This window comes from Corythoichthys intestinalis, chromosome 5 (genome assembly GCF_030265065.1).
Source record: "Corythoichthys intestinalis isolate RoL2023-P3 chromosome 5, ASM3026506v1, whole genome shotgun sequence".
In the NCBI taxonomy this organism is placed as follows: domain Eukaryota; kingdom Metazoa; phylum Chordata; class Actinopteri; order Syngnathiformes; family Syngnathidae; genus Corythoichthys; species Corythoichthys intestinalis.
Genome location: NC_080399.1, coordinates 19,818,602 through 19,844,289, shown reverse-complemented (window position 1 = coordinate 19,844,289; position 25,688 = coordinate 19,818,602). Strand labels below are relative to the sequence as shown.

At 39.2% G+C, this 25,688-nt stretch overlaps 3 protein-coding genes across 5 annotated transcripts in view; all 3 read right to left on the bottom strand.

Moving 5' to 3' along the window:
* Positions 1 to 6,889, bottom strand: part of nell2a (neural EGFL like 2a) — a 248,309-nt gene extending 241,420 nt beyond the window's left edge. The window contains exons 1-2 of the mRNA XM_057837033.1: positions 6,515 to 6,889; positions 6,253 to 6,381 (exon numbers count right to left, since the gene is read on the bottom strand). Coding sequence (XP_057693016.1) covers positions 6,253 to 6,381; positions 6,515 to 6,566 — 181 coding nt within the window. The 5' untranslated portion in view covers positions 6,567 to 6,889. The remainder of the gene's footprint in view (positions 1 to 6,252; positions 6,382 to 6,514) is intronic.
* Positions 6,890 to 13,732: 6,843 nt separating this feature from the next.
* On the bottom strand, positions 13,733 to 16,678 carry LOC130916682 (prolactin-like). Of its 2 annotated transcripts, XM_057837572.1 has the most exons (5): positions 16,628 to 16,678; positions 16,392 to 16,564; positions 16,002 to 16,103; positions 15,419 to 15,616; positions 13,733 to 13,993 (listed from the first exon to the last, which is right to left on the bottom strand). In XM_057837572.1, the coding sequence occupies exons 1-5, from the start codon at positions 16,635 to 16,637 to the stop codon at positions 13,784 to 13,786; spliced, it is 693 nt and encodes a 230-aa protein (XP_057693555.1). In that variant the 5' UTR covers positions 16,638 to 16,678; the 3' UTR covers positions 13,733 to 13,783. The 2 variants fall into 2 exon arrangements, with proteins under 2 accessions (XP_057693555.1, XP_057693554.1); XM_057837571.1 differs by having other exon boundaries at positions 16,392 to 16,631.
* A 1,201-nt stretch (positions 16,679 to 17,879) lies between these two features.
* On the bottom strand, positions 17,880 to 25,674 carry szl (sizzled). Of its 2 annotated transcripts, XM_057837116.1 has the most exons (5): positions 24,069 to 25,674; positions 19,240 to 19,525; positions 18,986 to 19,152; positions 18,591 to 18,683; positions 17,880 to 18,278 (listed from the first exon to the last, which is right to left on the bottom strand). In XM_057837116.1, exons 2-5 carry the CDS (start codon positions 19,518 to 19,520, stop codon positions 17,968 to 17,970), a joined length of 852 nt encoding a protein of 283 aa, XP_057693099.1. In that variant the 5' UTR covers positions 19,521 to 19,525; positions 24,069 to 25,674; the 3' UTR covers positions 17,880 to 17,967. The 2 variants fall into 2 exon arrangements, with proteins under 2 accessions (XP_057693099.1, XP_057693100.1); XM_057837117.1 differs by lacking the exon at positions 24,069 to 25,674 and having other exon boundaries at positions 19,240 to 20,291.
* Positions 25,675 to 25,688: the final 14 nt, after the last annotated feature.

Sequence of the window (25,688 nt, the reverse complement as noted above, 5' to 3'; positions counted from 1 at the left end):
AACGACAAGTAATTAGCGTGTGCGGAGAATGGAGAAGTTTATTCAACATAGCTAGCGCGAGCCATGTTGACTGTTGTCAATGACTTGTTTCGATGTGTTTTTGGTAATTTAAAACTGGTTTTACCGCGGATTGGAACATATTCTCGGCTCTCCCGTTTGCCATCTGTGTTGTTGTAGGACGACTTTCGGCGCGCAAAAGTGACGTTACTCGTTAAGAACACGTCACGCAAATAAACGAATCTGATTGGACGATTGATTTTGTACCTTGCTCGAGAGGCCGTTAATTGGCTGGGTCCCAGACTATTTCTCACTGTGTTTGAAAAATACAGGGAGAATAGTCTGGCTGTGCCAGGCAAACAGAGGCGTCTCTGGCCAAATCAAAGATACAAACCTGTCAATAATTGTTAACTTTAAGTACCAAACGCAAGCTGCACTGGTGACCAAGAAAAACACTTTGGTCGCACTGCTTAGCAGGACGAAGTGTGAGAGGCAGTATGAGCATGAAGCAAAAAAAGCATATTTTTTTAAATTAAAAACCCTATCCTTGTCACCTGACTCTGATTCTCTAAAAAACGGCGAAATCGAACCGATTTCCGATCTTGCGATCGGATCGGGACATTTCAAATGAACACAATGACGTCATAGTGAGCATCGATAATCTTCCCAAACAGAGCTATTCGAATCATCCAGTGAATATTCTTCTAGTTTTAATATCGCAATATAGATCGCAAACCCCCAGTAAATTGCAATATCAATTTTTTTCCAATATCGTTCAGCACTATACCTAACCCTAAATAAACACCTAATACTCTTCCGACTTGAGTAATGGCACTGAATACCTTGGCTATAATAACCCTGTTACCCAATCAATGCTTCATCCATATTATGAACTGAATGAAACCTAGTGGAACATCATCTGTATTCTCCCTTTACAAACATTTTACACCCAGTAACTACTTGAGCCTTTTTCTTATTGGTTAAGGGCACTTTATTATATTTAAACCTAAATTTAGTCAGATATAATTATTGTTATTGGGAAAATTTAAATCATAAACTTTGGAAAAAGAGTACCTTATTCTAAATCTACATAATACCTTTATTAACCCTTTATAAGGCAAGTGACTATTTTTGGTGTTTAAAAAAAAACAAAAAAAAAACACTAACCCGATGAAGACCTGGGATCCACTATTGTGGACATCACATTTTGCGTTATGCAGACCACAAATATCATTTTTTAATGGATAAATAAAAGGGTTAATTGAGTATCTTTGCTGCACATTTATGATTGCAGAGTTAATTATGCTTTAAAATTAACAAATACTCTCAATTATTAATTCAACTATTACCATTGCTTAATACATGTAATCTGAAATGAATTAACATATTTAAAATGGGAAGAAGCACCATTTAGACTGACAGACAGACTCATTCGCCTATAAAGCATCAGGCACAACTGGAGGTTTAGCATCTTGAGGACACTTTGACAAGACCAGAAGAGATTTAACCACTCAATCACCTGAGTCATGTCAACGAGTTATGCCAACATGATTGGAACAAAACTCAAATGGAACAACAACAATATTCCTGTCATCACAAATAAATGCTTTTGGCCAAAGAAACACCTGGTACAATCTGTAGGTGCGTAAATAGGCACCCTATCAAATATAGTATGGATAGAATGTCCTCTCTTTGCCTCCAGTCAGAATACAGAGCTACCATCGTTCCCTTCAGGCAGGCAGCAGGCAGGCATCTCACGGCACAGCCATGGAAATGTTTTGCCTCCAATCTAATGAGCGCCGGAATGTCACCGCGGGCCTGTCTGCCGGTGCCGGCCGTCTGCCCGCCTCGAACATCCATACATGTTGAATCAGCACAGCTGCCAGACGGTGCTTCCTCCCATCCCTTTCTCTCCTCCTTTCTTCCTCCTTCATGTCCCGTATCGTTCACTCTTTATGTCTATTTCCATCACAAATGCAGGCCTTTCCCTCACCCCGCACCATTAGACTAAACACAGGCATCCTGAATGCCTACCATAAATAAAACGCCATCTTCTCATGGGTGTTTGTTTCGTGAGGTCGAGGACACGCATAGACAATGAGAGTAAATGAGAATTTTTGACACACAAAATGAACAGCTTTATTTTTGCATCCAGACACCACAGAACCCACACAGACGGCTCTTCCCCTCGCAACCTGCACGGATAGAGCAATGGTGACGACTGTTTTCAGTCTCCAAAAATGACATCAAACGGGCCCCCTTCACAGTGACTGCTGGGACCGCTCGCTTGCTGCAGATTACAAGATATCAGCCAGGAAGAAGGGAAACGGCAGACAAAATGACTGTCCCGAAACAGCATTCTCTTTTTAAGGCGTCTACGAGGAGATCTTTCTAGTCAACGGTGTCATGGATATGAATATCTAAAAATAAAAAATGCACAGTCTTCTTTTCTGTTGCTGCATATCTTTTTGAGTTATTGCTTTTTTCTTCTCATGATGGCTCTCTTTAAGAGTCCCATTAGACTAGGAGTTTCGTCTGTATATCCTGTGAACATTTTTTGGTTTTCATCAACCTGGATTTTTAATGATGGATAAGCTATGGATATTTCAATGCAATCAATGCACATTATGATAATGTCATAAAGAAGAAGAGCATGGATAACCACCAAGGCCAGCCAGTTCTGATTTGCATTTGAATCATGAGAAAAAAAACATGCACGAATCGAGAGCTGATAATGAAGCGCCACAACTAAATTCATCAAAATTAGTTCAAAACTGAAGGATACGAAAAAAAAAAAACACTGACAATATGCTCGGGATTGGGAATATGGAACAATATATTTCCATTCATCCATAATTCATCAGTTTGTACTTCACGTTATATTATTCATTGCATGGTTACATCAAAAACACCAACTTTCATACACGTTTTAGCCTTAAATCAAGTTTTTGACCTGAAAACCGAGACTTTCAACATCTCTTGTGGAAGAGGAGTGTGTTTTTGTTTTGTTTTTCATCTCAAAGGAATATTTAAAGTTATGATTTTCAACATATGTGCATAAATTTACATCGCATATAGCATTGAGGAATGAAAGAGGCGGTACAGGCAACAAAGTCAACTGAAGTTTTCTCTTTGGGAATCTAGAGTAAGGTGAAACAATTAAAAGGCCGAAACCTATCCTGTTTACTTTTTTGCAGGTAACTATTGTACTTTGGGAATATAGTTTCAAAGAAAGATGAAACTTGGCGAGACAAAGATAGTTATTTTTGTATCTGTATCACTCTGTGAGCTGTAATAATGTAGTGTGAGTGAACACACAGTATGTTACGATTTCAGAAAGAACACAGAGTAATAAATAAGCAAGGGCGTTGGTAGGGACGATATAACAGCATATCCTGCATGTATACTTTTTGCATTAATAAGACCAAACGGATTATTGAACAAGGGTCAGGGCTACATTTATCACGAACAGAGGCGTCGCATCCCATTAGGCAAACCAGGCAATTGCCTAGGGCCCCCAGCCAGCAGGGGCCCCCAGAGGGCCAACAGATTTAGCACACGCAGCTTTACTGCACTGTCGCATCGACAAGTGCAGGGAGTGTTTCAATACCATGGAATCATTTGGCAGATTATCGAACAATTATGTTATCAATCCCAATCAGCACTGACCATGTCACATTAATTATACATGTTTAAGAAAGTCCAATCAGCTATTAATACCACATGATTGTTTGAAGAGTGACTCACCAAGTACTCTTTGGAAAGTCCTTGCCAAGTTGTTTTACATTGATTTTCACAGGCCACCTCATTATTCATGTGACTTTTTAAAGAAATGATTTTTCCAAAAAAAGTCTATTAATGGGTCTATCGTATTCCTTGTCGACTACTCTATAAGAAAAATATAACATAAATGCATCTAAAATAATCCTAAACAATTTTAGTAGCAATTTTAATACTCTTTTTAGCAAGGTTCCTTGGATATGCATATGTTCCCATAGCAACCAGTCCTGTTATTGTCCTACGTCACAGGCGCTGCCTATTCTGGGAGAGAGAATAGGCGTAATGTGCATTTCGAGCAGAGGACAGCCACCTGTAAAATGTGTGTGTCCATGAACGAATGCAAGTACATCCATATGGGTCAGTGTAAAGTGCTTAGTTTTCGCCACTTTTATGAATAATGCTATTGGCGGGGGGGCACTTTGAGTGTCCTAAAAAGCGCTCTATGATGGCAAGGCGTTATTAGACTTTTTTTAAATATGCTATTGCTCCAAGTCCAACTGTCCCCCTTATTTGCACACGCTCGAAGGGCCCCATGTTGCTTGTTGCCTGGGGCCCCCGGGGACCCTTGCTACGCCTCTGCTCACAAATATGAACCTAATTAATTGATAGGCTAAAGCTAAGCGATCAAAGCAAAACAAAACTGTATAGACTTACACTTTCATATGTATTAGTTGAGGTGATACAACAAACCTTTGTTTTCAAAAACTACGAAAGAAACATTTTGAAATGCAAGTCCCTTAATTAAAAAAAAAAACAAAAAAAAAACAGGAGCTGTCCAAGAATGGTTTCACTTCTGGGGGACACTGGAGCACCCCTAGACTCAAAAACTAAAGTATTGTAATATAAAAGTGATTTGGGGAAAAAAAGTAATGAAAAAAAATCTGATATATTCAAGGACTGATTTACTGAACATCTGAGGGATACTAGACTACCCCAAGACTTGAACATAAGGACTCTCATGAAATTCTGATGTGCGATTTCATTTCACAATTTTTTTTTCGTGTCGGCGTCCCCCTGAAGTTGACCCATTCTTAGATATCTCCTTGTCTTTTTTTTGTTTTTTTTTTAAATAAAGGGACTTGAACTCTGAAGCCACCACGTTGCATTACCATAATGCACATAATGTAAACAATGATCCAAATGAGGGACGGCCAATTTGACTTTGTTGTTCCTTGTTGAAGCTGGCCTGGCCACAGTAGTTTTGCAGGTTAGCAAGTTCACACAGTTTATTGGTATGCTAACTCTAATGATGGTTGTAGTTTCAGTAGCAAATAGTCGTGCTTCACCCACCTCCACAACATTGGCATCTTTTTACATTACTTAAACTGGCTGATGCTGGCCGGGAAAAAATTCTGATATTCCTCTTCTTCGAAGGGGGCGGAGGAGGCAGCATGTTATCGGCATGATTCTGTTGGGGGTGTGAGTGTGCATGTGTGTCTGTGTGGCGGGGTGTTGGGCTCAAGTCATTAGTCAATCAAACATGCGTTTGAGGGGGGAAAAAGTGGACCGGTACATTCAGTAAGTGAAAAGGGATAAATGTAAGTCTGAACATAATGAGAATAATTCACTTGATAGTGGTAGGGTCTATTCTATCCTTACGACAAATGGGAAGACAATCTAAATTACCTATATAACTGAAGTCATTATATCATGAAAATATGATTGCTTGACTGTGCTTATTATATTGTCTGTCAACATGTTTTGTTGCAACTTTAAGATTTATGTTAAGATTAAACTCATGCAACAACTATGCTATATTTGTTAGCCCTTTTGTTTGCCTTGTGTGTTAGCCTCAAGCTATCAAACTCACGTGTAAAGCGAAGTGATGTGTTCGTAATGAATAAGTTATATTACTCTTTTTTTCTTTTCTTTTTTTTACAGCAAACAGCTTTAAGTAAGCACACTTGATCTTTTCTTTTTCCCCCCATTTTTCTTTCTTTCTGAAAATGTTGCATATCTACTGAAAGCTAAACTGTTGCCTGTTGTGACACCAGCTAGTGTTCGTATTTCAATGTCATTTTTCTCGCAAATCAAAGAAAAAAATTAGCCTCGCCATGGTTGATCTCATACAACTTTTCAATCAGGTTACTTGTGCATTGAGCTACCGCTGTATTGATGTTAACACAGCTAATAATAATAAATCTTACTGGAGGTAAAATTTCATCCATTCATGTGATGTGAATCTTTAAATGTTTCAGCCTTGGTTGAGGTCCAGGTTATTTTAGCATTTGGGAAGTAATTGGTGTCTGACTTGACAAATTAATTCAACACTAGTCATTTACTTGTGAAACTTGGGGAGGTCTTAGCACATATTTTACAACAACACCATTAACCACCAATAGTTGATTTCAACTGTGGAATAATAAACATCGCCTACCCTAAACCACCACCAAAACAGCAGACAATCCACATATCCGGTCGTGACATTGGCAAATCAAATAAATGTCAGCAATGATGCGGACAGCATCTCCATACCTTGGAAGTGGAATGCTCTTGACTCTTTATGGAAGCCTTGGACCTGAGTAACTCCATCAAATCCATCTCCGGGCTTGAGTTCATCCAACACACTGACGCGCAGAGCTGGGTCGACCCCAAAAGCTTGCACTAATTGGCAGAAATACAAACGTTCATTATTAATGGTGGGGGTGTCGAACACATTTTTCTGAGGTGTCTTGCTTGACAAATACATAAGAACATCATATAAATTAATTATGGATTGCAACATGGATGCCCTTACCTGAGAACGCGCAGAATATGCAGGAAACCAGGAATAGCTGTAACAACCCCATTGTGAATGTATGTTTTAAAAGAATAAATAGTCCATATTTCGGTCCACTTGTGGTAGATAGAGTACGATGGTCGCGAGATTAGAAATCCAGGGTGTTGAGCGGGAGCATTATCCAAACTTTACATCCCCGGCGTTGAGGAGGAGTCAACAAAAAACGGCAGAGATGTAAGTCCAATATTGTTATTACTCCATGGAGGGCGTGTGGATGTGCTCCATGAGCGCCGTCCGCGAGCACAGGTGGAAGCGCGGAGGATGCACAAAGGGAAACGTGACGCTGCCTTCACCAGCTCAACAGACGGTCCTGCCGCGGCGTGGAGAGAAGGGAGCTGCTGCCGCCCAGGGAGGAGGGGAGGGCGGGGAAGGAGGGCTGGAGAACTCCCCCTGTCCTGCAAGGAAGCAAAGGAGGAGTGGGTAAATCGCGCCCCCCTGTGGTGGGACAATATAAAATACCCACATGCTTATTCGGTGTAGGCCAAAGTTCGTACTGTATACAAAAAAAAGTCACTTAACTCATTGGCTGCCATTGACGGCGCTAGACGTCCAATTCATTCTGACTGGGAGAGTCTGAAAGCCCTTCCAGTTAAACTGGATAGGACGTCTATATTTAGAGCCGTCAATGATACTGAAAAATGTGCATTCACAACTAAGCCTCCCTGTTTAAATGACTTGGGCGTCTGTCTTTGACAATGATGGGCAATTTGAAATAACAATATATACGCAGGGGTGAAAGTGGTTAACATTTTTTGCCGGAACTCCCCGACGTGAAGGTCGCCACGGAGCCAGAATTTTATTTTATTTTTATTTTTTGGTCAAAACTACTGAAATGCAAAGAAAACTGTTTTGGTCAGTTATTTCTATAACACATACAAAAACTGATTTTCATTCAAAATTGTATTTTTTCAATGATTTGCAAAATAAAAGTTAAAAACAGCAATAACCACAACCTCCATTTCCTAATTTTTATTTCCCCTCATTTCCTCACATACTAAATGCCAAATCTTAACTACTTAAGAACATAGGATGTATATTACAATTGGAGTTAATGTAAACATTTACTTTTTGTAGTGTTTTTTTAGTAATAAAGATATAAGTAACATACATTCAGAAAAATAAGTACAAATGACTTATATTATGCAGAGTGAAATGGAATATATTTTGAAGATCGCACAAACATTGACTTTTTTAAATCATAAGGAAGTGAATATGTAGCCCAACATAAATGAACAAATATAAGTCCAAAGTGCACATTGACAGCTAAAATATTCTGAACCTCCCCATCAGAGCAAATAAAAATATGATAAATAAGCCTTGTTAACTCTTGCCATGCTTTTATAGATTTGATCCATTTTCTGTTGCATTGCCCTTTTTTTGTCACATCAATTCAACAAACTTTTTTTTTTTTTTTTTTGCTGTTTCAGAAAACATGCACATTTGAACTAATCAGAGCTAACTATCTCTGGTGATCACATGTCAGTATGTCAGCCAATCGAATGGATAAATGAGTCCAGGCATTTTGCTTTGCTGCGTGCATTCGCACATTGACGTGACTCATCGTTGTCAGACTTAGATAACTGCAGCAGCTGGGGAAACCACCATGACGTCCGTGGAATAAAATAAATAATACGTGGAAACGGATTACGTTAAACAAGCCCTCTATTATGCTTGTTGTTAACACTTGTGTATGTAAATCTGATGTTGGTAGATTGTTTTCTTCTTGGAGAAAAAATGCATGTGTGGCAGCTTTGTATTTTTTTTTTTTTAACATAGCATTTTGAGAGTTGCCGTCATATTGTCGGAATCAAAGCACCGTATACTGGAACATTGTTCCGGCCCTGAATCTTATACCGGAACTGCATTCCTGACTGTTCGGGCCCACTTTCACCCCTGTATATACGTATTTATATACATATGTATATGGCGGAAAACACAGACAAGACTGAAAAAGCAGGTTCTGCTGTTGCACCCCGCTTTAAAATAAACTGCTGTATTTTAAGCCAAAAGAACTGTTGTGTTTAATAGAACAATATGTCTATATGCTACCAGAGCAGATTCATGGCGCATTAAGCCCCCAAACTATTTTTAATTTGTCCGTTTTACCCTGGAAACCCCCATTTACAGACGTCACGCAGCCGCTTTTGTTTCAACCCAGCCAAAAAAAGAAAGTAAGTAATTATATTTATTATTCAAAATGTCTGTCATTTTTAGCTTAAAATCAATAGTTGATGTCTAAGATTTCGTGTAAAAAAAAAAAAACACGACTTTAAAAAATTATTCACTCGCATATTTCAAACAAACAAATTACATCACAATGAAAAAAATGGTGTCTGTAAATAACTCACGGATATCTACCTCATAACTATCGCTTAATTTTATTTTTTTTTGTTACTGTCGCATTTTCCCCGATATGTTAGATAATAAATAATCGATTCAAACAAAGAAAATTGAAAAAAAAAAAAAACATTTATAAGGGTTAATATATAAAAAAGAACATCTCGAACACTCCTTGAAACTCGGTGATACATGCTACATGGAGTTTTTGAATTGAAACAAGGTAAGTACGCGATAATATCTCGTTAAAATCGTGGCGTCTTTAATTCCGCTCTCTCATGCTATCACCTCCAGTTAGGGTTTTGCTGTTTATTTTTTTGTTAAATGCCCTCCTGCTCAAAATCTTTCTTCCCCCAGAAAATTGAGATTTTAAGCTTTCCAATGACGTATCACATGTGCATATCGGACAATTTTTAAATTTGGGCAAATTGAGGGTTTCAGAGTGGAACTTCAAGTCACCTGAGTGTTTTCCGCCATATATATACAGTGAAGAAAATCAGTCTTTGAACACCCTGCTATTTTGCAAGTTCTCCCACTTAGAAATTATGGAGGGGTCTGAAATTTTCATGGTAGGTGCATATCCACTGTGAGAGAGATAATCTAAAAACAAAAATCCAGATATCACAATGTATTATTTTTTTAACGATTTATTTGTGTGGTAAAGCTACAAATAAGCATTTGAACACCTGAGAAAACGAATGTTAATATTTGGTACAGTAGCATTTGTTTGAAATTACAGAGGTCAAACGTTTCCTGTAGTTTTTCACCAGGTTTGCACACACTGCAGGAGGGATCTTGGCCCACCCATCAGTCAGGTTTCTGGGCTGTCATTGAGAAACACGGAGTTTGGGCTTCCCTTACAAAGGTTTTCTATTGGGTTTAGGTCTGAAGATCAGCTAGGCCATGTTAAACCCTTGTTATGCTTCTTACGGAGCCACTCCTTGGTTTTCCTGGCTGTGTGCGTCGGGTCATTGTCATGTTGGAAGACCCAGGCACAACCCATCTTCCAATGCTCTGACTGAAGGAAGGCGATTCTTCCCCAAAATCTCACAATACAAGGCCCCAGTCATCCTTTCTTTAATACAGTGAACTCGTCCTGTCCCATGCGCAGAAAAACACCCCCATAAAATGATATCACCCCCATGCTTCACAGTAAGGATGGTGTTCTTGAGATAGTACCCATCATTCTTCTTCTTTCAAACGTGGTTAGTGGAATAATGACCAAAAAGATTTAATTCACTCTCATCTCACCACAAAACTTGCTCCCATGACTCCTCTGCATCATTCAAATGGTCAAGGCAAACTCAAGACATGTGCTGGTTTAAGCAAGGGAACCTTCGTTGCCATGCATGATTTCAAACCATGATGTCTTAGTTTATTACCAACAGTAACCTTGGAAACGGTGGTCCCAGCTCTTTTCAAGTCATTGATGAACTCCTGTTGTGTAGTTCTGGGTTGATTCCTCACCTTTTCTCGGATCTTTGAGACCCCACGAGGTGATATCTTACATGGGGCTCCACTCCGATTGAGATTGACAGTCATGTTTAGCTTCTTCCATTTTCTAATGATTGCTCCAAAAGTGGACATTTTTTCACCAAACTGCTTGGCAATTGCTCCGTAGCCCTTTCCGGCCTGGTAGAGGTGAACAGTTTTGTCTCTGGTGTCTTTGGACAGCTCTTTGATCTTGACCATGTTAAAATTTTGAATCTTACTGATTGTATGGATTGTATGGGTGGACAGGTGTCTTTATTCTGCCATCGACCTCAAACAAGTGCAACTGATTCAGGATAATACAAGGAGTGGAGGTGGACTTTTAATAGGCGGACTAACAGGTCTTTCAGAGTTAGCATTCTAGCTGACAGACTGACTAACTGTACTGACAAGTATATTTTCATGGTGACTTTTATCTTGGGTTGTTTTATCTTTTCAGCTCGTCTTAAACTGCGTTTTCTTCTAGGTGTGTTGTATATTGTCTTGTCATCTATGGTATCGTGCTTTACGTAAAATAAAGCATTTGACCAATTACTCACTAACAAAGTGAAGTGAGTTGGTTGCCCATTCCTTACTCGTCTTTTCAATTGACAGTCTAAGCGCACGGTTAAATTTTGCATGCTTCAGGTATCCCATCATTACTTTAGTTGTCTGACAAGTCGTCGTCATCAGCTGTCAGATGTGCTTCGTCTATATGACACATGGCAATAAAACAGATTAATATGGGATGCTCGTCTACCTTTGTGACTCATCCTCATGAACGTCTTTTTATAGAGCCTAGCTGCTTTGAATATTACCTCTGTCATTGTAGCATTTGCCTTGACCATCGGAACACTTACTTTTCTGAAAGTGCACTTGTAAAGATTATTGGAAGGAAACACAGTTTCTCTTTGCCGAGAATGCTGATGAATTCTCTGCCAGATGGACAGAACAGAAGTGTTTCTCTGTTGTGTTCAGAGGCCATTCTAAATTGACAACACATTTCAGCCAATCCCTGAATGTCTTGGAAAGACTTTTGTTGGCTGTGCTGAAGTAGCCTGTCAAGTGATTCTGGGGAGGCTTCCAGAACACTTCCTGTGCTCAGCTTTTTCCTTAGAACCACCAAATTATCAATTTTTGGATCTCCATCCCACTCCACATTGTTTCCACTCATGCCAACATTATGTTCTGTGATCACTGTTTTAAAAATAGATAACCAGGGGGCGAGAGAAGGGGGTGTCTTACCAGATTTGCATTGATGTGATGGCCCCTGCACTGTATACATTATTAATAGGATAACATTTCTTCTGGGGTCACACAGGAAATGTAATTACTCTGTATTGCCCACAAATTGTAATTTCCTGTAGTGCCACGGGGAAGAAATGAACCATTAAAGCAAGTCCCCAGCCAAGAATGAAAAGTATTAAGCGCGCAAACCTTTACTCTTGGCGGTGATATACACTAGATCAGGGGTCGTCAACCTTTTTTAAACTGAGAGCAACTTCTTGGGTACTGATTAGTGCAAAGCTATAATTACCTTCAATTTTAAATTATTAATTATTCACGGCACGACCCTAAGGAGGAAACACGGGAAAGAAAATGGATAGATGACGGATGAATATTCGTAATTATTCAATAATTAGCAACAATGATTTCTCATTGTATGAGGCATAAATATTAAAATGCAAAACTTTATTTTTCATAAATCTTTTACATTGCCAATTATTTCTACGTATAAGAAATCACAGTATGCCATCATTGAGATATTTTTAGAACAGGCCCACAGGCTGCTAATGTGGTCCCTGGGGTACACAGTCTTACTGACACTGTGAAAGCGAACGTATATAATAATATCTATTCTTAACATAATTTATGACTGTCATTTGAGACTGTAAAGTGTGAATGCTTAGCTCAGGTGGTAGTCATCGTCTCGCATGTTGGGTTCAACCTTAGACCCCGCTTGTGGTTAGAACTAGTTCAGGGTGTAGTACTAGTACTACCCAATGAATGGGCTCCAGCACCCCTGAAACAGTCATTAGGAGGAATAAGTATGACTACAGATAATCGATGAATGAATTGTAAAGAAAAGCTGGAAAGAACATTTGATTCATTCGATGACTGTTTAACTGTCAGATCAGTGACAACTTTCTATCCGTTAGCGCCATCTTGTGGTGAAGATGGTCACCTACAGTGGCTGTTCTTCTCCTGATCGTTTCAAGTGATTGACATTCTTTAATGTAGGGGTTTCAAACCTGTCCTCAAATGGCTGCATGGGTACAAGATTTCATTCCAACCAAACAAGATGAATACCTTTTCACCAATCTGGTGTCTTACAAGTGTAATCCGTTGTTTGCAGTCAGGTGTTGCTTATTTTAGCAGAAACCTCATTGGTTGAACTGTCTGTGCTGGATCTGTTGGAACAAAGACCAGAACCCACTGCGGCCCTTTGTGGAATCGGTTTGACACCCCTGCTTAATGTGACGCTGTTTAGTGTGACAGTCGGGTGCCTCTTCAAATTAGAAAGCATTTAAATAGGCTGATGAGGCCATGGTCGCTACTTGCACTTTTTGCTTAGTGTCTCCCTCGGATCATGTGCTACCTTCAGAAAAATTTTGTATGTTTTTGAGAAGCAGAATTACATTTGACAAAGTTCATGATGAATATGAACACAGGAGTGATAATCATAGAATCTATGTGTTCATATATGCTTTCCTCGGTGGATTTAATGATGAAAAACTTCCCCGCCCAACTCTCTTTTGGGTCATTGAGGGTCATTTCTTTTGACCAATCATTTATTCATTATTAGCGATTTTCATTGTCATTTCACTAATGTCTTCTAGCTAGAGACACAATGAGACAAGCGAGTTAATTTATTTACTCTAGCAGAAAATCAGCCTACTTTACTTTCATTTGTGTTGTCATTCCTGCAGTAATATGGCGGTAATCAAAATGTTAAAGGCATATGCTTACATTCTTACACTGAATAAATGGCCACTGTAAAGACACACCCCAAAATGTTACTTTTCTCCCCCAATTTAACTCCTTGCATTATGGATTTTGGTTGGGATAACTATCACCAGACTCATAAAAAAAATTTTTTTTTTTTTAAAGACTAGAGAACAACTGCTTGAAAAGATGCAAAAAGATTGCCATTTTGATTCTACAGAGCAATTTTAGCCCCATTTCGCGTATTTCCATTGATCCTTCATGGGCAATTTTTGAACATCCATCTCTACAAAATCTGAAATACCTATACAGAACACACTCAACTGCATTTGAGTTCTACTAAATTTTATCTTGGTTGCAAAACACTACTGTTCATGATTCCTATCCATTTTTTGTAATGTTTTCAGTACATTGCACAAAAAATAATCACTTTATCACATTATAATGAGCATGAGTAGGATTACATAACGCCACTTAACATTCCAGGCCTGGCAGTGTGGAGCACTGCAGGATGCGCAGGTAATTTTTGACCTTGTCAGAGTCTCGGCGGAGGCAGTACAGTAGGTCGTTGTGGTCCAGCAAGCTCAGAGTGCCTCTCTTGTAGAACGCAAAGGCTGATGAATGACGAGCTTCTTCAGGCTGGACGACAGCCACAGCGTTACTGAATGCGCCCTGTAGCTTCATCTAAAAGAAAAAAAGAAAAAAAGAAAAACATATACTTTACTACAAATTAGGAATATTAATCAGGACCCCCGTGTCATTTAAATAATTCTGAAAATAATTACTGCCAATGTACAGTTCAGTTATAATACGGCCCAATATTATATATATATATATATATATATATAAATATATATATATATATATTTTTTTTTTTTATATATTAGGGCTGTCAAAATTATCACGTTAACGGGCGGTAATTAATTTTTTTAATTAATCGTGTTAAAATATTTGACGCAATTAACACACATGCCCCGCTCAAACAGATTCAAATGACAGCACAGTGCAATGCCAACTTGTTACTTGTGTTTTTGGGAATTTTGTCGTCCTCTGCTGGCGCTTGGGTGCGACTGATTTTATGGGCTTAAGCAGCCATGAGCATTGTGTAATTATTGACATCAACAATGGCGGGCTACTAGTTTATTTTTTGATTGAAAATTTTACACATTTTATTAAAATGAAAACATTAAGAGATGTTTTAATATAAAATTTCTACAACTTGTACTAACATTTATCTTTTAAGAACTACAAGTCCTTCTATCCATGGATTGCTTTAACAGAATGTTAATAATGTTAATGCCATCTTGTTGATTGTTACAATAAACTAATACAGTACTTATATACCGTATATTGAATGTATATATATATCCATCTTGTGTCTAATCTTTCCATTCCAACAATAATTTACAGAAAAATATGGCATATTTTATAGATGGTTTGAATTGCGATTAATTACGATTTATATTAATATTATTGTTATATTATTTAGATAATATATACATATGTGTATAAATTTATATATTTTTTTAAAAATTAACCAATAGTTGGGTGGGCCTAAAAAAGGCACATTTGAGTATTTAGTCTGAAAAAGCAAATTTTTTTTTCTTATAATACATATATATATATTCTGTCTTCGCTAAAATAAGACATTCAAATTACATATTACTAGTATACTGTAATTTCAAAACTAGTTTAAAATAATTACTTTTTAAAACTTTTTTTGAGTGAGGGAAATTATGTCTTTAAATTAAAAAAAAAAATTTTTTAAATTTTTTTTATGTATTTTAATTTTGCTTACCACATGAAGCTTCATCAATGCATTACAATTTATTCAGAAATTTTGTTGATGTTTTGGGGATATTTTTTATTTTTAATCTTTTCATCTCATCTTTTTCTTGTTTCTAAATTGTATGTTTTCTCATCCCCCCCCCTCTTTTTGTTTCGCAACATGTTAGAAGAGACTTTCTAAATAAAACCTCCAGCAAAGAAATATGTATTTTCTTATTTTAGGGTAAGTGAAACCAACACTGATGATGATATTTGAGAACAAGACTCCTAGTTTCTCCGTTTGGTGACCCCTGACCTACAATCTTATGCTAGCTAGCACACCTTCTCTGCCATTTTCAAGACTCCGTCCCTGAGTTCTTGCATCACATCACTCATTTCAAGCGCCTTGTTGGAGCTGGAGTGACTGAAGTCCCGCCCATGGTTCTTGTTGTGGTCCTGGCGCATGCTCTGGTGCAGCTGTGACAAGGGGTCCCCCCATGCCCCCAATAGCCTGAGGATCACCTCGGTCAGCTGCTCTCTCTGCACACACGAGAGGAGCGCTTCTGTTTTTAGATCATTATTAATTAAGATTGAAAAGGAACAAGAAATTTCCAACTAGAAAATATGGCAAAAATCAGCCCCCCACTTTTTTTTTTTTTTAAAAGCAAATTTGCAAGGGCTTTAGCCTACTACATAGTCTGAAACGTAGGCTCAAAACACAAAGCAAAAAGTTGACAAAGTGATGGATCATGATTTAAAAATCTGACATATTGGGGCTCTCATAAATCAAGTCAGGATTATGCTAAAACCTGCCAGACAAATATTCAAATTATTTCATTTGCAACTACCTTTAAGTCTGTAAATTCCAAATAGGAAAATTCCCATATTTTGTAAACCTTTTAACAATGCAGGTCTGTTTACTTACATCTATATTTTGTGCGTTCTGTTTGTTGCCCGGTGTCAGGATGTCATGTGTATGACATTTCCATTTTCCCAGCATGTTCTTGCTTGGGAATAGGTAGTGCTCCTGTTATAAAGACAAAAAGGAAGAGAGCAACTCAATTTGATTCATGGAGCACTTAAAAAAAAAAAAAAATTTATCGAAAATGTAATAATGGCAAATTAAGTCAATGAAAAAGTTTTAAAATTATCCTTAACTAAAAAAAAAAAAGTGCAACATTTCCTATGTCCCCTACACTGAAATGATGAATTAAATAATTAACAAAAGCATAACATCATCCTAATTATCTTAAAGTGTTATACGGCATTTGAAGTTCATCCAGAAATTCTACTGTATCCCTATCAGTTGACTCACAAATTGCGATTGCAAGTCGCTGGAGATGCCATGCATCCTGGAAGACTGCTGCATGACACGGTCAAAAAGGTCAGCCAATGTAGGGAGGGGGCAGCCAGTTTGTCCGTAAGCACAGATCGGGGCGCTGGCCACGCTAAGCAAAAGCTGTGCCAGCATCACCACCAAAAAAGAAACTAGAGAGAGGACAGAAAGAGCACATTTAATTCCATACATTTTGCAATCTTTATAAATCCTACCTCTTTTCATGATTCCTCTGTTATGAAACCTGATGTATTCTCGAAGGGTTGGCCTGGTCAACCGGGCGACTCACTGCAGTGATGAAGGAATGCTGGTTAGAAAAACCAGTTTATATACTCGTTTAAACATAAAATGTCGCGTGACATGCCTAATTGTGTGCTTTGTAGACAACTCAGGCGGACAACTGATGACAACCACTGGCAATTTGTCCACTGGACTGCATGATGCATTGGGGTTAGATTGCGTTTGATTAACTCATTGCATACCATATGACAACGATAGATGTCCAACTCATTAATCTGTGAGAACTGGCTGTGAATGCTCATCTTTCAAACCTGTTGACGGCGCTTGATGTCTCTCCTAGTCAAAAGCGGAGTTAAACTGAGCATTGAAGAAAAGGAAATTTCAAGTATGTAAACTCTTTGTAAATTCTTACATTTGTGCATCATTCTTTGTTCACAAAATTTGGTCAGATCTTCAATGACATTAAAATCACAAGGAAATATTCGGAGTCTGCTTTAAGTAGTAAGAGTTAATGAGTTTCGCAGACTGTTAATTCTTACGATTTAGAAATCATATATATTAGGATTTTGGAAATTCCAAAAGGTTCACACAACTTCCATTGTAAAGAAATATATTAATCATTGGATATAAAAAGTCTACACACCCATTCAAATTCCAGGTTTTGGCGATATTAAAATAAAGACCAAAATAAATTGCTTAAAAATTTTCCCTACCATTATTATAAACGAATCTCATTTTAATGTACTCATTAGACCATATGAACTCATTGGCTGCATTTGACAGCACTAGACGTCCAATTCATTTTGATTGAGAAGAGCAATGAACGAATATTCATTCGCCCTTCCCAGTTAAAAATGGGTTGGGCATCTAATGCCTTACGTGGGTGTTTTATATACATGTAATTCGTTTTCACTACCACTACACATGCTGTGAATATTCTACATATATATGGCAGTGAAAGAGAATGGTGGAAAACATTTTTCATTAGTTTTATATGAAAAAGGGGCATTTAAACAGGGCTGTTTAGACTTCCCAACCAGTGGAAGATTAAAGCAGAAATTCAAATCCGAATCTCAGAACTGTTAGGCAGCTATGATTAACACTAATCCACCACGGTATAAGGAAAAAAAAACTGTACAAATATGATTCACATTGCAAACAGCATCTAATACTTTATTGTCATTCTTAAATAGTAAATAGAATTTAGTCAATATACATATGTACAAGTTGGAGTGCATTCTATTACAGTGTGCTATCAAAGAGTCCCCGCCCCCTTCCCCCAAAATGCCAAGAACCGCTCCATGTGAATGTTTGCTCAACATCGGTGATGCTTCCACTTGCGTGTGGCAACGGCAATGTTGGCGTCTTTCTTGTGCCAAGGGAAGAGGCGGGCGATGGTGACAGTGCCATCAGACCGCACCGAGCCAGTCAACACGTAGAGCTGCAAGCGTCCAGGCCGCACCATCGTGTTAGCGCAGCGCAAATTGATGAGGAGCCATTGGTGAAGCAGGTGGTGGGTGTCATAGGGGAGCAACGGGCCCTGGCGGATGAATTCAACGCGACCTTCAACTTCGAACTCTGGCTCACCTGTCAAAAGGCGCCGGCGGCGCAACTTTGCGGTCACGGCTGTGAAGATGAGGGGAGAAAAAAAATTTGGATACTTGTCTATCGGACAACAAAAAAGCCAACATTTGAAAATGCATTTTTATTAGAAAATGGTTATGTCTGGAATCATTCATTCAAAACCCCTCTTTGTAGTGCCATATAGGGATTTAGTTATAAGTACAGTCTTCCCATACTTGTGACGTGTTGGTTTATGTTCTAATCACGTTTGTTTGTGTTGAATAGTCATTAATGTGATATGGATTCACAAATGTGTACAAGCAAAGTCCATAGTTTGAAAACGAAAATCATATCATAATGGATGCCAACTCTTACCAAAGTCATGTTGGCAAAAAGCATCAAGGACTGTTTTCATAGCAGGAGCTTCTTCCACTGCAGGACAGTTTTGACAGGCTGCTTTAGGCAGGTCTGCAAATCACAAAAAAAAGCGATTAGTCAGCAAAGATTGGTTTGTCCTGAAACGCTGCCGTTTGGATTTTTTCCCCCTTTTTTACCAAAACAAACAAACAAAAAAAATCAGAATCCTACACAACTATCAGCAATTTACTCCAAAACCAAATTTACTGTACTTGTGTGGAAAAATCTGAATTATTCTGTTAATTCAAAAATTTCTGAATACAAATGATCTTGCTACGATTCCGTGACATTGATGATCATTTGTGGTAAAAAAATCCACTTTTTACTTGAATATTTTCGGTCGAGCGTATTACCTTTAGCAAATTGGCTGAACTTGGCATGAGGTGAGAGGCACATATCTTCCTCAGCAGGTAGGCGATCGCAGTCAAGTGCTTGTGGCCAAGGGTGCCCCTGGCAAGCGAGCACAGGGGCACAGCTGTCCCTCACGGCCATGCACAGACTACGGCAGGGCTGGATGAACCTGAAGGCGGGACGGAAGCAAAGGGAATGTCAAACTCAAGTGGAAAAGAATATCTGAGGTGACGAAGTGGAAGGAAATTGATCTTACGTGTCAAGGCAGACGGGAGCGATGAGAGAGCAGAGGAATGCTTGTGCTTGGGGGTGGCAGCCAGTTTGCAGCAAGGGCCTCCAGTCCTCAGAGCGGGGCACCACTTCGGCCTCCAGGTTGCTGTGACCCAAGAAATTGGGAAGCCGCATCTCGGAGTAGCCCACGTCTTTGCATACCTTCATCTGGTTGGGGATAGCCACGCATCGGGTAGATTGGCCCAGGTCGAAGGCCTTCAGTGAGGCAAGGAGAGTCGCAGCGAGGAAGAAGAAAAGCGCGGCCATATTGACTGTGGTTGACAGGAGTGAGGTGGAGGAGTCCAAAGTCAGCCTTATATACAGGCGTGAGAGCCAGCCCCGAGTCTGTAAGTCTCTTATCAAGTACCTATCAAAGACGCCGAGACTATGTGTTTAGAGGCAACGGCTTTTTTGTCATGACTGCAGACAGAGAGGGGGGCATGTGGAGGAGAAGGAGTAGGGGGCTGTATGTGAAGGTGTGGAAGACAATGGGCAATCTCGGACAAACTTTGGGCTGAAAGCTAAGCAAAGAAGCAGAGTATAGGGATGCCTTACACATGCTCAATTGTTTTTGATCAAACCATATTGGTTTGTGGATGTTATCAAAAATGGATATCTTTAAAACTAACAGGAATGTTCAATGTACCTTGTACCAATATTCCTTTTGGAATTTCCATTGGACCAGAGAAAAACAGGTTAAAAAAAAAAAAAAAACGTGTTCAAATGTATCCAATTAATGAAGGGGAAAAAACAAACTTGCAAATCTAAATGGACCGTCTACAAACCCCTGAATTCAATTCAGTTCAGATGTGAAAATGCAAATAAAGACAGTGATTCGGAAATGACCTTCAACTTATGTTCAACTGAATCTTCTACAACAACAAAAAAAATATTTTTTTTAAAAATATATATTTACCGTTGTGATGGCATTCCGTGTGTTAGGGCAAAATGGAATGGGTAACTTGCACATCTGTTCAGGAACCAGTGATGCTGAAAGTTACAGGTTTTTGGACAACTTATGGCCATCCAAGCAGTCTTTTTCCAACAATATCCGCTGCTTATTTTAGCAATGCCAAGCAAAATTCTGTATTTAATACAATAGTATCTCTCCTCAGAGTACCACAGAGCTGCAAGAAATCAAGACCTGTCTTCTATTGCAAATGTTGTGTTTGCAAAGTAAGACAGTGGAGACTTTAAGACTTTTAAACCACTGACATCATGAGAAACTCGACGATCAAAACTTAAGTGTTTTCACACACAAAACATGACGTTACTCACTTTGGAGACACCTGATTACTTGAGCCACACGAAACAATGAGGGACTACACAGGTGTCAAACTTGTGGCCTGTGGGCCAGATCCTGGTCACCATGGCTTGCAAAAGCAAATCCTGTTCATTGACGCATCGATTGGCTGCATACTGCCACATGCGCACTTGACATATCTTGCAATGCAAGTATAAAACCAAATAGAATGCGAAAACCAACCATCTTAACTAGTATGACCTAAATGGAACCCACTGAACCCATTTTCCACAAGTAACCTCTGGAAAGGCTTTTTAGAGGGAATACAAGACAAGTGGATTTCAAGCAGACAGGCAGTCTCCCTTGTATTGGCAGTGGGCGTCCTAATTGGAGGTTTCATTAGCAAGGCAGCGTCTCCTTTTGGCTTTGATCTGCCCAATTTTGATGCTTGCTGACTTCTTTCAGCGGCACGTGAGCTACTTGCTGGCTTTAATGGTCTGACGCTAATTGTAAGACAACCATGTTTTCACAAATGAAGTGGGTGGACATCCTATTGAAATGGATAAGCGGTGTTGACATAGTCCTTGTAATCCATCAATAGAATGACAATAGAGCATTTTAGCTGGGGTTTGATGTCGTCTGTCTCCAAATGTAGATATGGGTCTCAAGCCTGCATGCCTCTAGGCTTATTTTTTTCTTTTTAGGACTTTTCCCTCTTAAGACTCTTTGGACTTGACTTTACCATGTCCCAGACCTTCCTGCCGGCAGCTTAAGTTTTATTGCTCTGTCTGAGTTGGTGGCTGGGTCCAGCTTCGGGTAGACGAGTGCAAACCGTCAGAGGGGACTAACCTAGCAATTAGATTCACAGACTAATTTGAAAGAACAATGGCTCCACATGGTTAACATGCTCCCCCTGCTAGCAGCCCAGCAGGGGTGTGTTGTCGGGCCTAATGGCTGCCCTGTAGACACCCAGTCTATCTTGGTAATGTGCTAACCAGCCCTGCTGAACTTAAAAAAATATCTAGGCACCTGTCTACGTGCTGAATAAAAGCATAAACTTAAAAAAATAGTTATGTCAAAAAAGAAAACATGCTGCATTCAAATACAGTGGAGCAAATAAGTATTTAGTCAACCACTAATTGTGCAAGTTCTCCCACTTAAAAATATTAGAGAGGCCTGTAATTGTCAACATGGGTAAACCTCAACCATGACAGACAGAATGTGGGGAAAAAAAAGAAAAGAAATTCACATTGTTTGATTTTTAAAGAATTTATTTGCAAATCATGGTGGAAAATAAGTATTTGGTCAATACCAAAAGTTCATCTCAGTACTTTGTTATGTACCCTTTGTTGGCAATAACTGAGGCCAAACGATTTCTTCACAAGCTTTTCACACACCGTTGCTGGTATTTTGGCCCATTCCTCCATGCAGATCTCCTCTAGAGCAGTGATGTTTTGGGGCTGTCGTTGGGCAACACGGACTTTCAACTCCTTCCACAGAATTTCTATGGGGTTGAGATATGGAGACTGGCTAGGCCACTCCAGGACCTTGAAATGCTTCTTATGAAGCCACTCCTTTGTTGCCCTGGCTGTGTGTTAGGGATCATTGTCATGCTGAAAGACCCAGCCACGTCTCATCTTCAATGGCCTTGCTGATGGATGGAGATTTTCACTCAAAACCTCTCGATACATGGCCCCATTCATCCTTTCCTTTACACAGATCAGTCGTCCTGGTCCCTTTGCAGAAAAACAGCCCCAAAGCATGATGCTTCCACCCCCATGCTTCACAGTGGGTATGGTGTTCTTCGGATGCAATTCAGTATTCTTTCTCCTCCAAACACGAGAACCTATGTTTCTACCAAAAAGTTCTATTTTGGTTTCATCTGACCATAACACATTCTCCCAGTCCTCCTCTGGATCATCCAAATGCTCTCTAGCGAACCGCAGACGGGCCTGGACATGTACTTTCTTCAGCAGGGGGACACGTCTGGCAGTGCGGGATTTGAGTCCCTTGCGGCGCATTGTGTTACTGATAGTAGCTTTTGTTAATGTGGTCCCAGCTCTCTGTAGGTCATTCACTAGGTCCCCCCGTGTGGTTCTGAGATTTTTACTCACCGTTCTTGATATCATTTTGACGCCACCGGGTGAGATCTTGCATGGAGCCCCAGGTCGAGGGAGATTATCAGTGGTCTTGTATGTCTTCCATTTTCTAATATTTGCTCCCACAATTGATTTCTTTACACCAAGCGTTTTACCTATTGCAGATTCAGTCTTCCCAGCCCGGTGCAGGTCTACAATTTTGTGTCTGGTGTCCTTCAACAGCTCTTTGGTCTTGGCCATAGTGGAGTTTGGAGTTTGACTGACTGAGATGGTGGACAGGTGTCTTTTATACCGATAATGAGTTAAAACACGTGCTATTAATACAGGTAACGAGTGGAGCCTCATTAGACCTCGTTAGAAGTTAGACCTTGTTGTGAGCCAGAAATCTTGCATGTTTGTAGGTGACCAAATACTAATTTTCCACTCCAATTTGGACATAAATTCTTTAAAAATCAAACAATGTGATTTTCTGTTTTTTTTTCCCACATTCTGTCTCTCATGGTTGAGGTTTACCCATGTTGACCATTACAGGCCTCTCTAATCTTTTCAAGTAGTAGAACTTGCACAATTGGTGGTTGACTAAATACTTATTTGCCCCACTGTATACTCTGGAGTGATTTATGTGTGAAATTATTAACACATTATTCTATTATTTTGGTGTTTTGGAGTGACACTGATGGTTTGGTAAACTTGTTAGCATGTTCTTTATGCTATAGTTATCTGAATAACTCTTAATAGCTATGTTACGTAACCATAATGGCCACGTTCGCATTTCGTTGTTCATGCATCATGTAACATTAACATACTTTGCACTTATTCGGCATGTTGTTCTCTATTGTATTTTTATTTTAAATTGCCTTTCAAGATGATATGTCTGGCTATGTGTTGGATTTTATCAAGTAAATTTCCCCCAAAAATGCAACTTATACTCTGGAGCGACCTATGTATGTTTTTTTCCTCTTCGTTGGGCATTTTATGGCTGGTGCGACTTATACTCAGGTGCGACTTACAGTCTGAAAAATACGGTAACTTTTTTTCTTTATGCAGATAAAACTGCAATTTACAAATATGAATAGGTTGACAAGGAAGTTGTGTTAGAACACCTATGTCATGAGAATAAAGTCATGTTTTCAAGAATGTAGTAATTATGACAACAACATCACGAGAATACAAACTTCCTACTTTACATGAATTAAACATAAATTGCTCAATGAATACGGCCAGATTCAATTTTACGTTCCACTTTTTCCCCCCACTCTCGTTTTACGTGCATCCCTACCAGTGTTGTTAATAACGGCGTTACAATATAACGGCGTTACTAACGGCGTTATTTTTTTCAGTAATGAGTAATCTAATTAATTACTTTTCTCATCTTGGCAACGCCATTACCGTTACTGAGGCGGGAAAGGCGTGCGTTACTATGCGTTACTAAGTTGGTTGAATTAAAAAAAAGTCTGAGAGAAACGGACTCACGGGGACGAGAGCTGAGCAGGAGTGGGGAAGACGCCGTTGCAACCGCGATGCTAGGTGGCTCCAATAATACCTGACTGCAGCCATAGCCGACAAACTACGCCCACATGACACGGTAGATATCATATTATAGAACTAGATGCAAATGACAGACACTGCTGCATTGCCAACATGTTTTAAGGACGACACGCGTTTGTAAACAGCCGCCATCTTAAAGCAGTAGACCTCTCAGGAAGGCCCTGATGTAGAGATCCTTCCTAGCGAACCTAACTAATTTTTTTTAATCTAAAATGCTCCTAAATCGGCAAAATCTTAACTTAAATCTATCTTTAAATGATGAAACAGTTTTAAAACTTACACATGTTTAAAGTAGACAGAAGGGAACTAATGCAATAACGGGAGAAATTTTAACAACTTTAACGATTGATTCACAACTTTAAATGACTTCCACACATAGCAAAGGTTACTAGCTAGTTATCGCAATACCCTTGTGTCTAGTTAAGCGGAGGGTAAAGAATTGGGTTAGGGCCAATTGTCCCCCAAACCCTTTAAGCTTCACATTGTGTGACCTTTTTTTTTTTGAGAAAAAAAAAATATATATATATCACTAGTTACTTTGCCGGCGGCACGGTGGCTGAGTGGTTAGCACGTCTGCCTCACAGTTCTGAGATCAAGGGTTCAATCCCGGGCTTCGGCCTTCCTGTGTGGAGTTTGCATGTTCTCCCCGTGCCTGCGTGGGTTTCCTCCGGGAACTCCGGTTTCCTCCCACATCCCAAAAACATGCATGGTAGGCTGATTGAACACTCTAAATTGTCCGTAGGTATGAGTGTGTGCGTGAATGGTTGTATGTCTCCTTGTGCCCTGCGATTGGCTGGCAACCAGTTCAGGGTGTCCCCTGCCTACTGCCCGTAGTTAGCTGGGATAGGTTCCAGCACCTCCGCGACCCTCGTGAGGAAAAGCGGCATGGAAAATGAATGAATGAATGGTTACTTTGCCAAGTAACTAATTACTCTTACATTCAGGTAACTGAGTTACTAACGCAATTACTTTTTGGGAGAAGTAATTTGTAACTGTAATTAATTACTTTTTTAAAGCAAAATTAACAACACTGCATGGCAGTAAATGCGTTAGTAGACAGCCGCCATCTTAAAGCAGTAGACTTTTTAGGACGGCTCTGTTGTAGAGAACCTTCCTAGCGAACCTAAGTAACTTTTTATCTAAAATACTTCTAAATCGGCAAAATCTTGACTTGAATCTATCTTTAAATGATGAAACCGTTTTAAAACTTTTATATGTCGAAAGTAGAGAGAAGGGAACAAATGCAATAATGGGAGCAATTTTAACAACTTTTAACAGTTGATTCAGGGTAAAGGGTAAATTCGGGTAAAGAATTGGGCTCGGGCCAATTGTACCAAAAACCTTCACAAAAAACTTCACATAGTGTGGCCAATGGTTTTTTTTTTTTTTTTTTTTGAGGGGAAAAAAAAAAGTAATTATCACCAATTACTTTGCCAAGTAACTAATTACTCTTACATTCAGGTAATTGAGTTACTAACGCAATTACTTTTTGGGAGAAGTAATTTGTAACTATAATTAATTACTTTTTTTCAGTAAGATTAACAA

Bases quoted from the DNA above. Each gene is read 5' to 3' on its own strand.
- LOC130916682 (XM_057837571.1), bottom strand. From the start codon at position 16,604: ATGTATGGAATTAAATGTGCTCTTTCTGTCCTCTCTCTAGTTTCTTTT. The intron at 15,617-16,001 runs GTAAGTAAACAG...TCGTGTGTGCAG, and splicing joins AGAACGCACAAAATATAGAT to AGAGAGCAGCTGACCGAGGT. The intron at 13,994-15,418 runs GTGTGCTAGCTA...TTTTTCTTTTAG, and splicing joins TCTTGAAAATGGCAGAGAAG to ATGAAGCTACAGGGCGCATT.
- szl (XM_057837116.1), bottom strand. From the start codon at position 19,520: ATGGCCGCGCTTTTCTTCTTCCTCGCTGCGACTCTCCTTGCCTCACTG. The intron at 19,153-19,239 runs GTAAGATCAATT...TCCCGCCTTCAG, and splicing joins GCTCCCGTCTGCCTTGACAC to GTTCATCCAGCCCTGCCGTA. The intron at 18,684-18,985 runs GTAATACGCTCG...TGTGATTTGCAG, and splicing joins GTTCAGCCAATTTGCTAAAG to ACCTGCCTAAAGCAGCCTGT.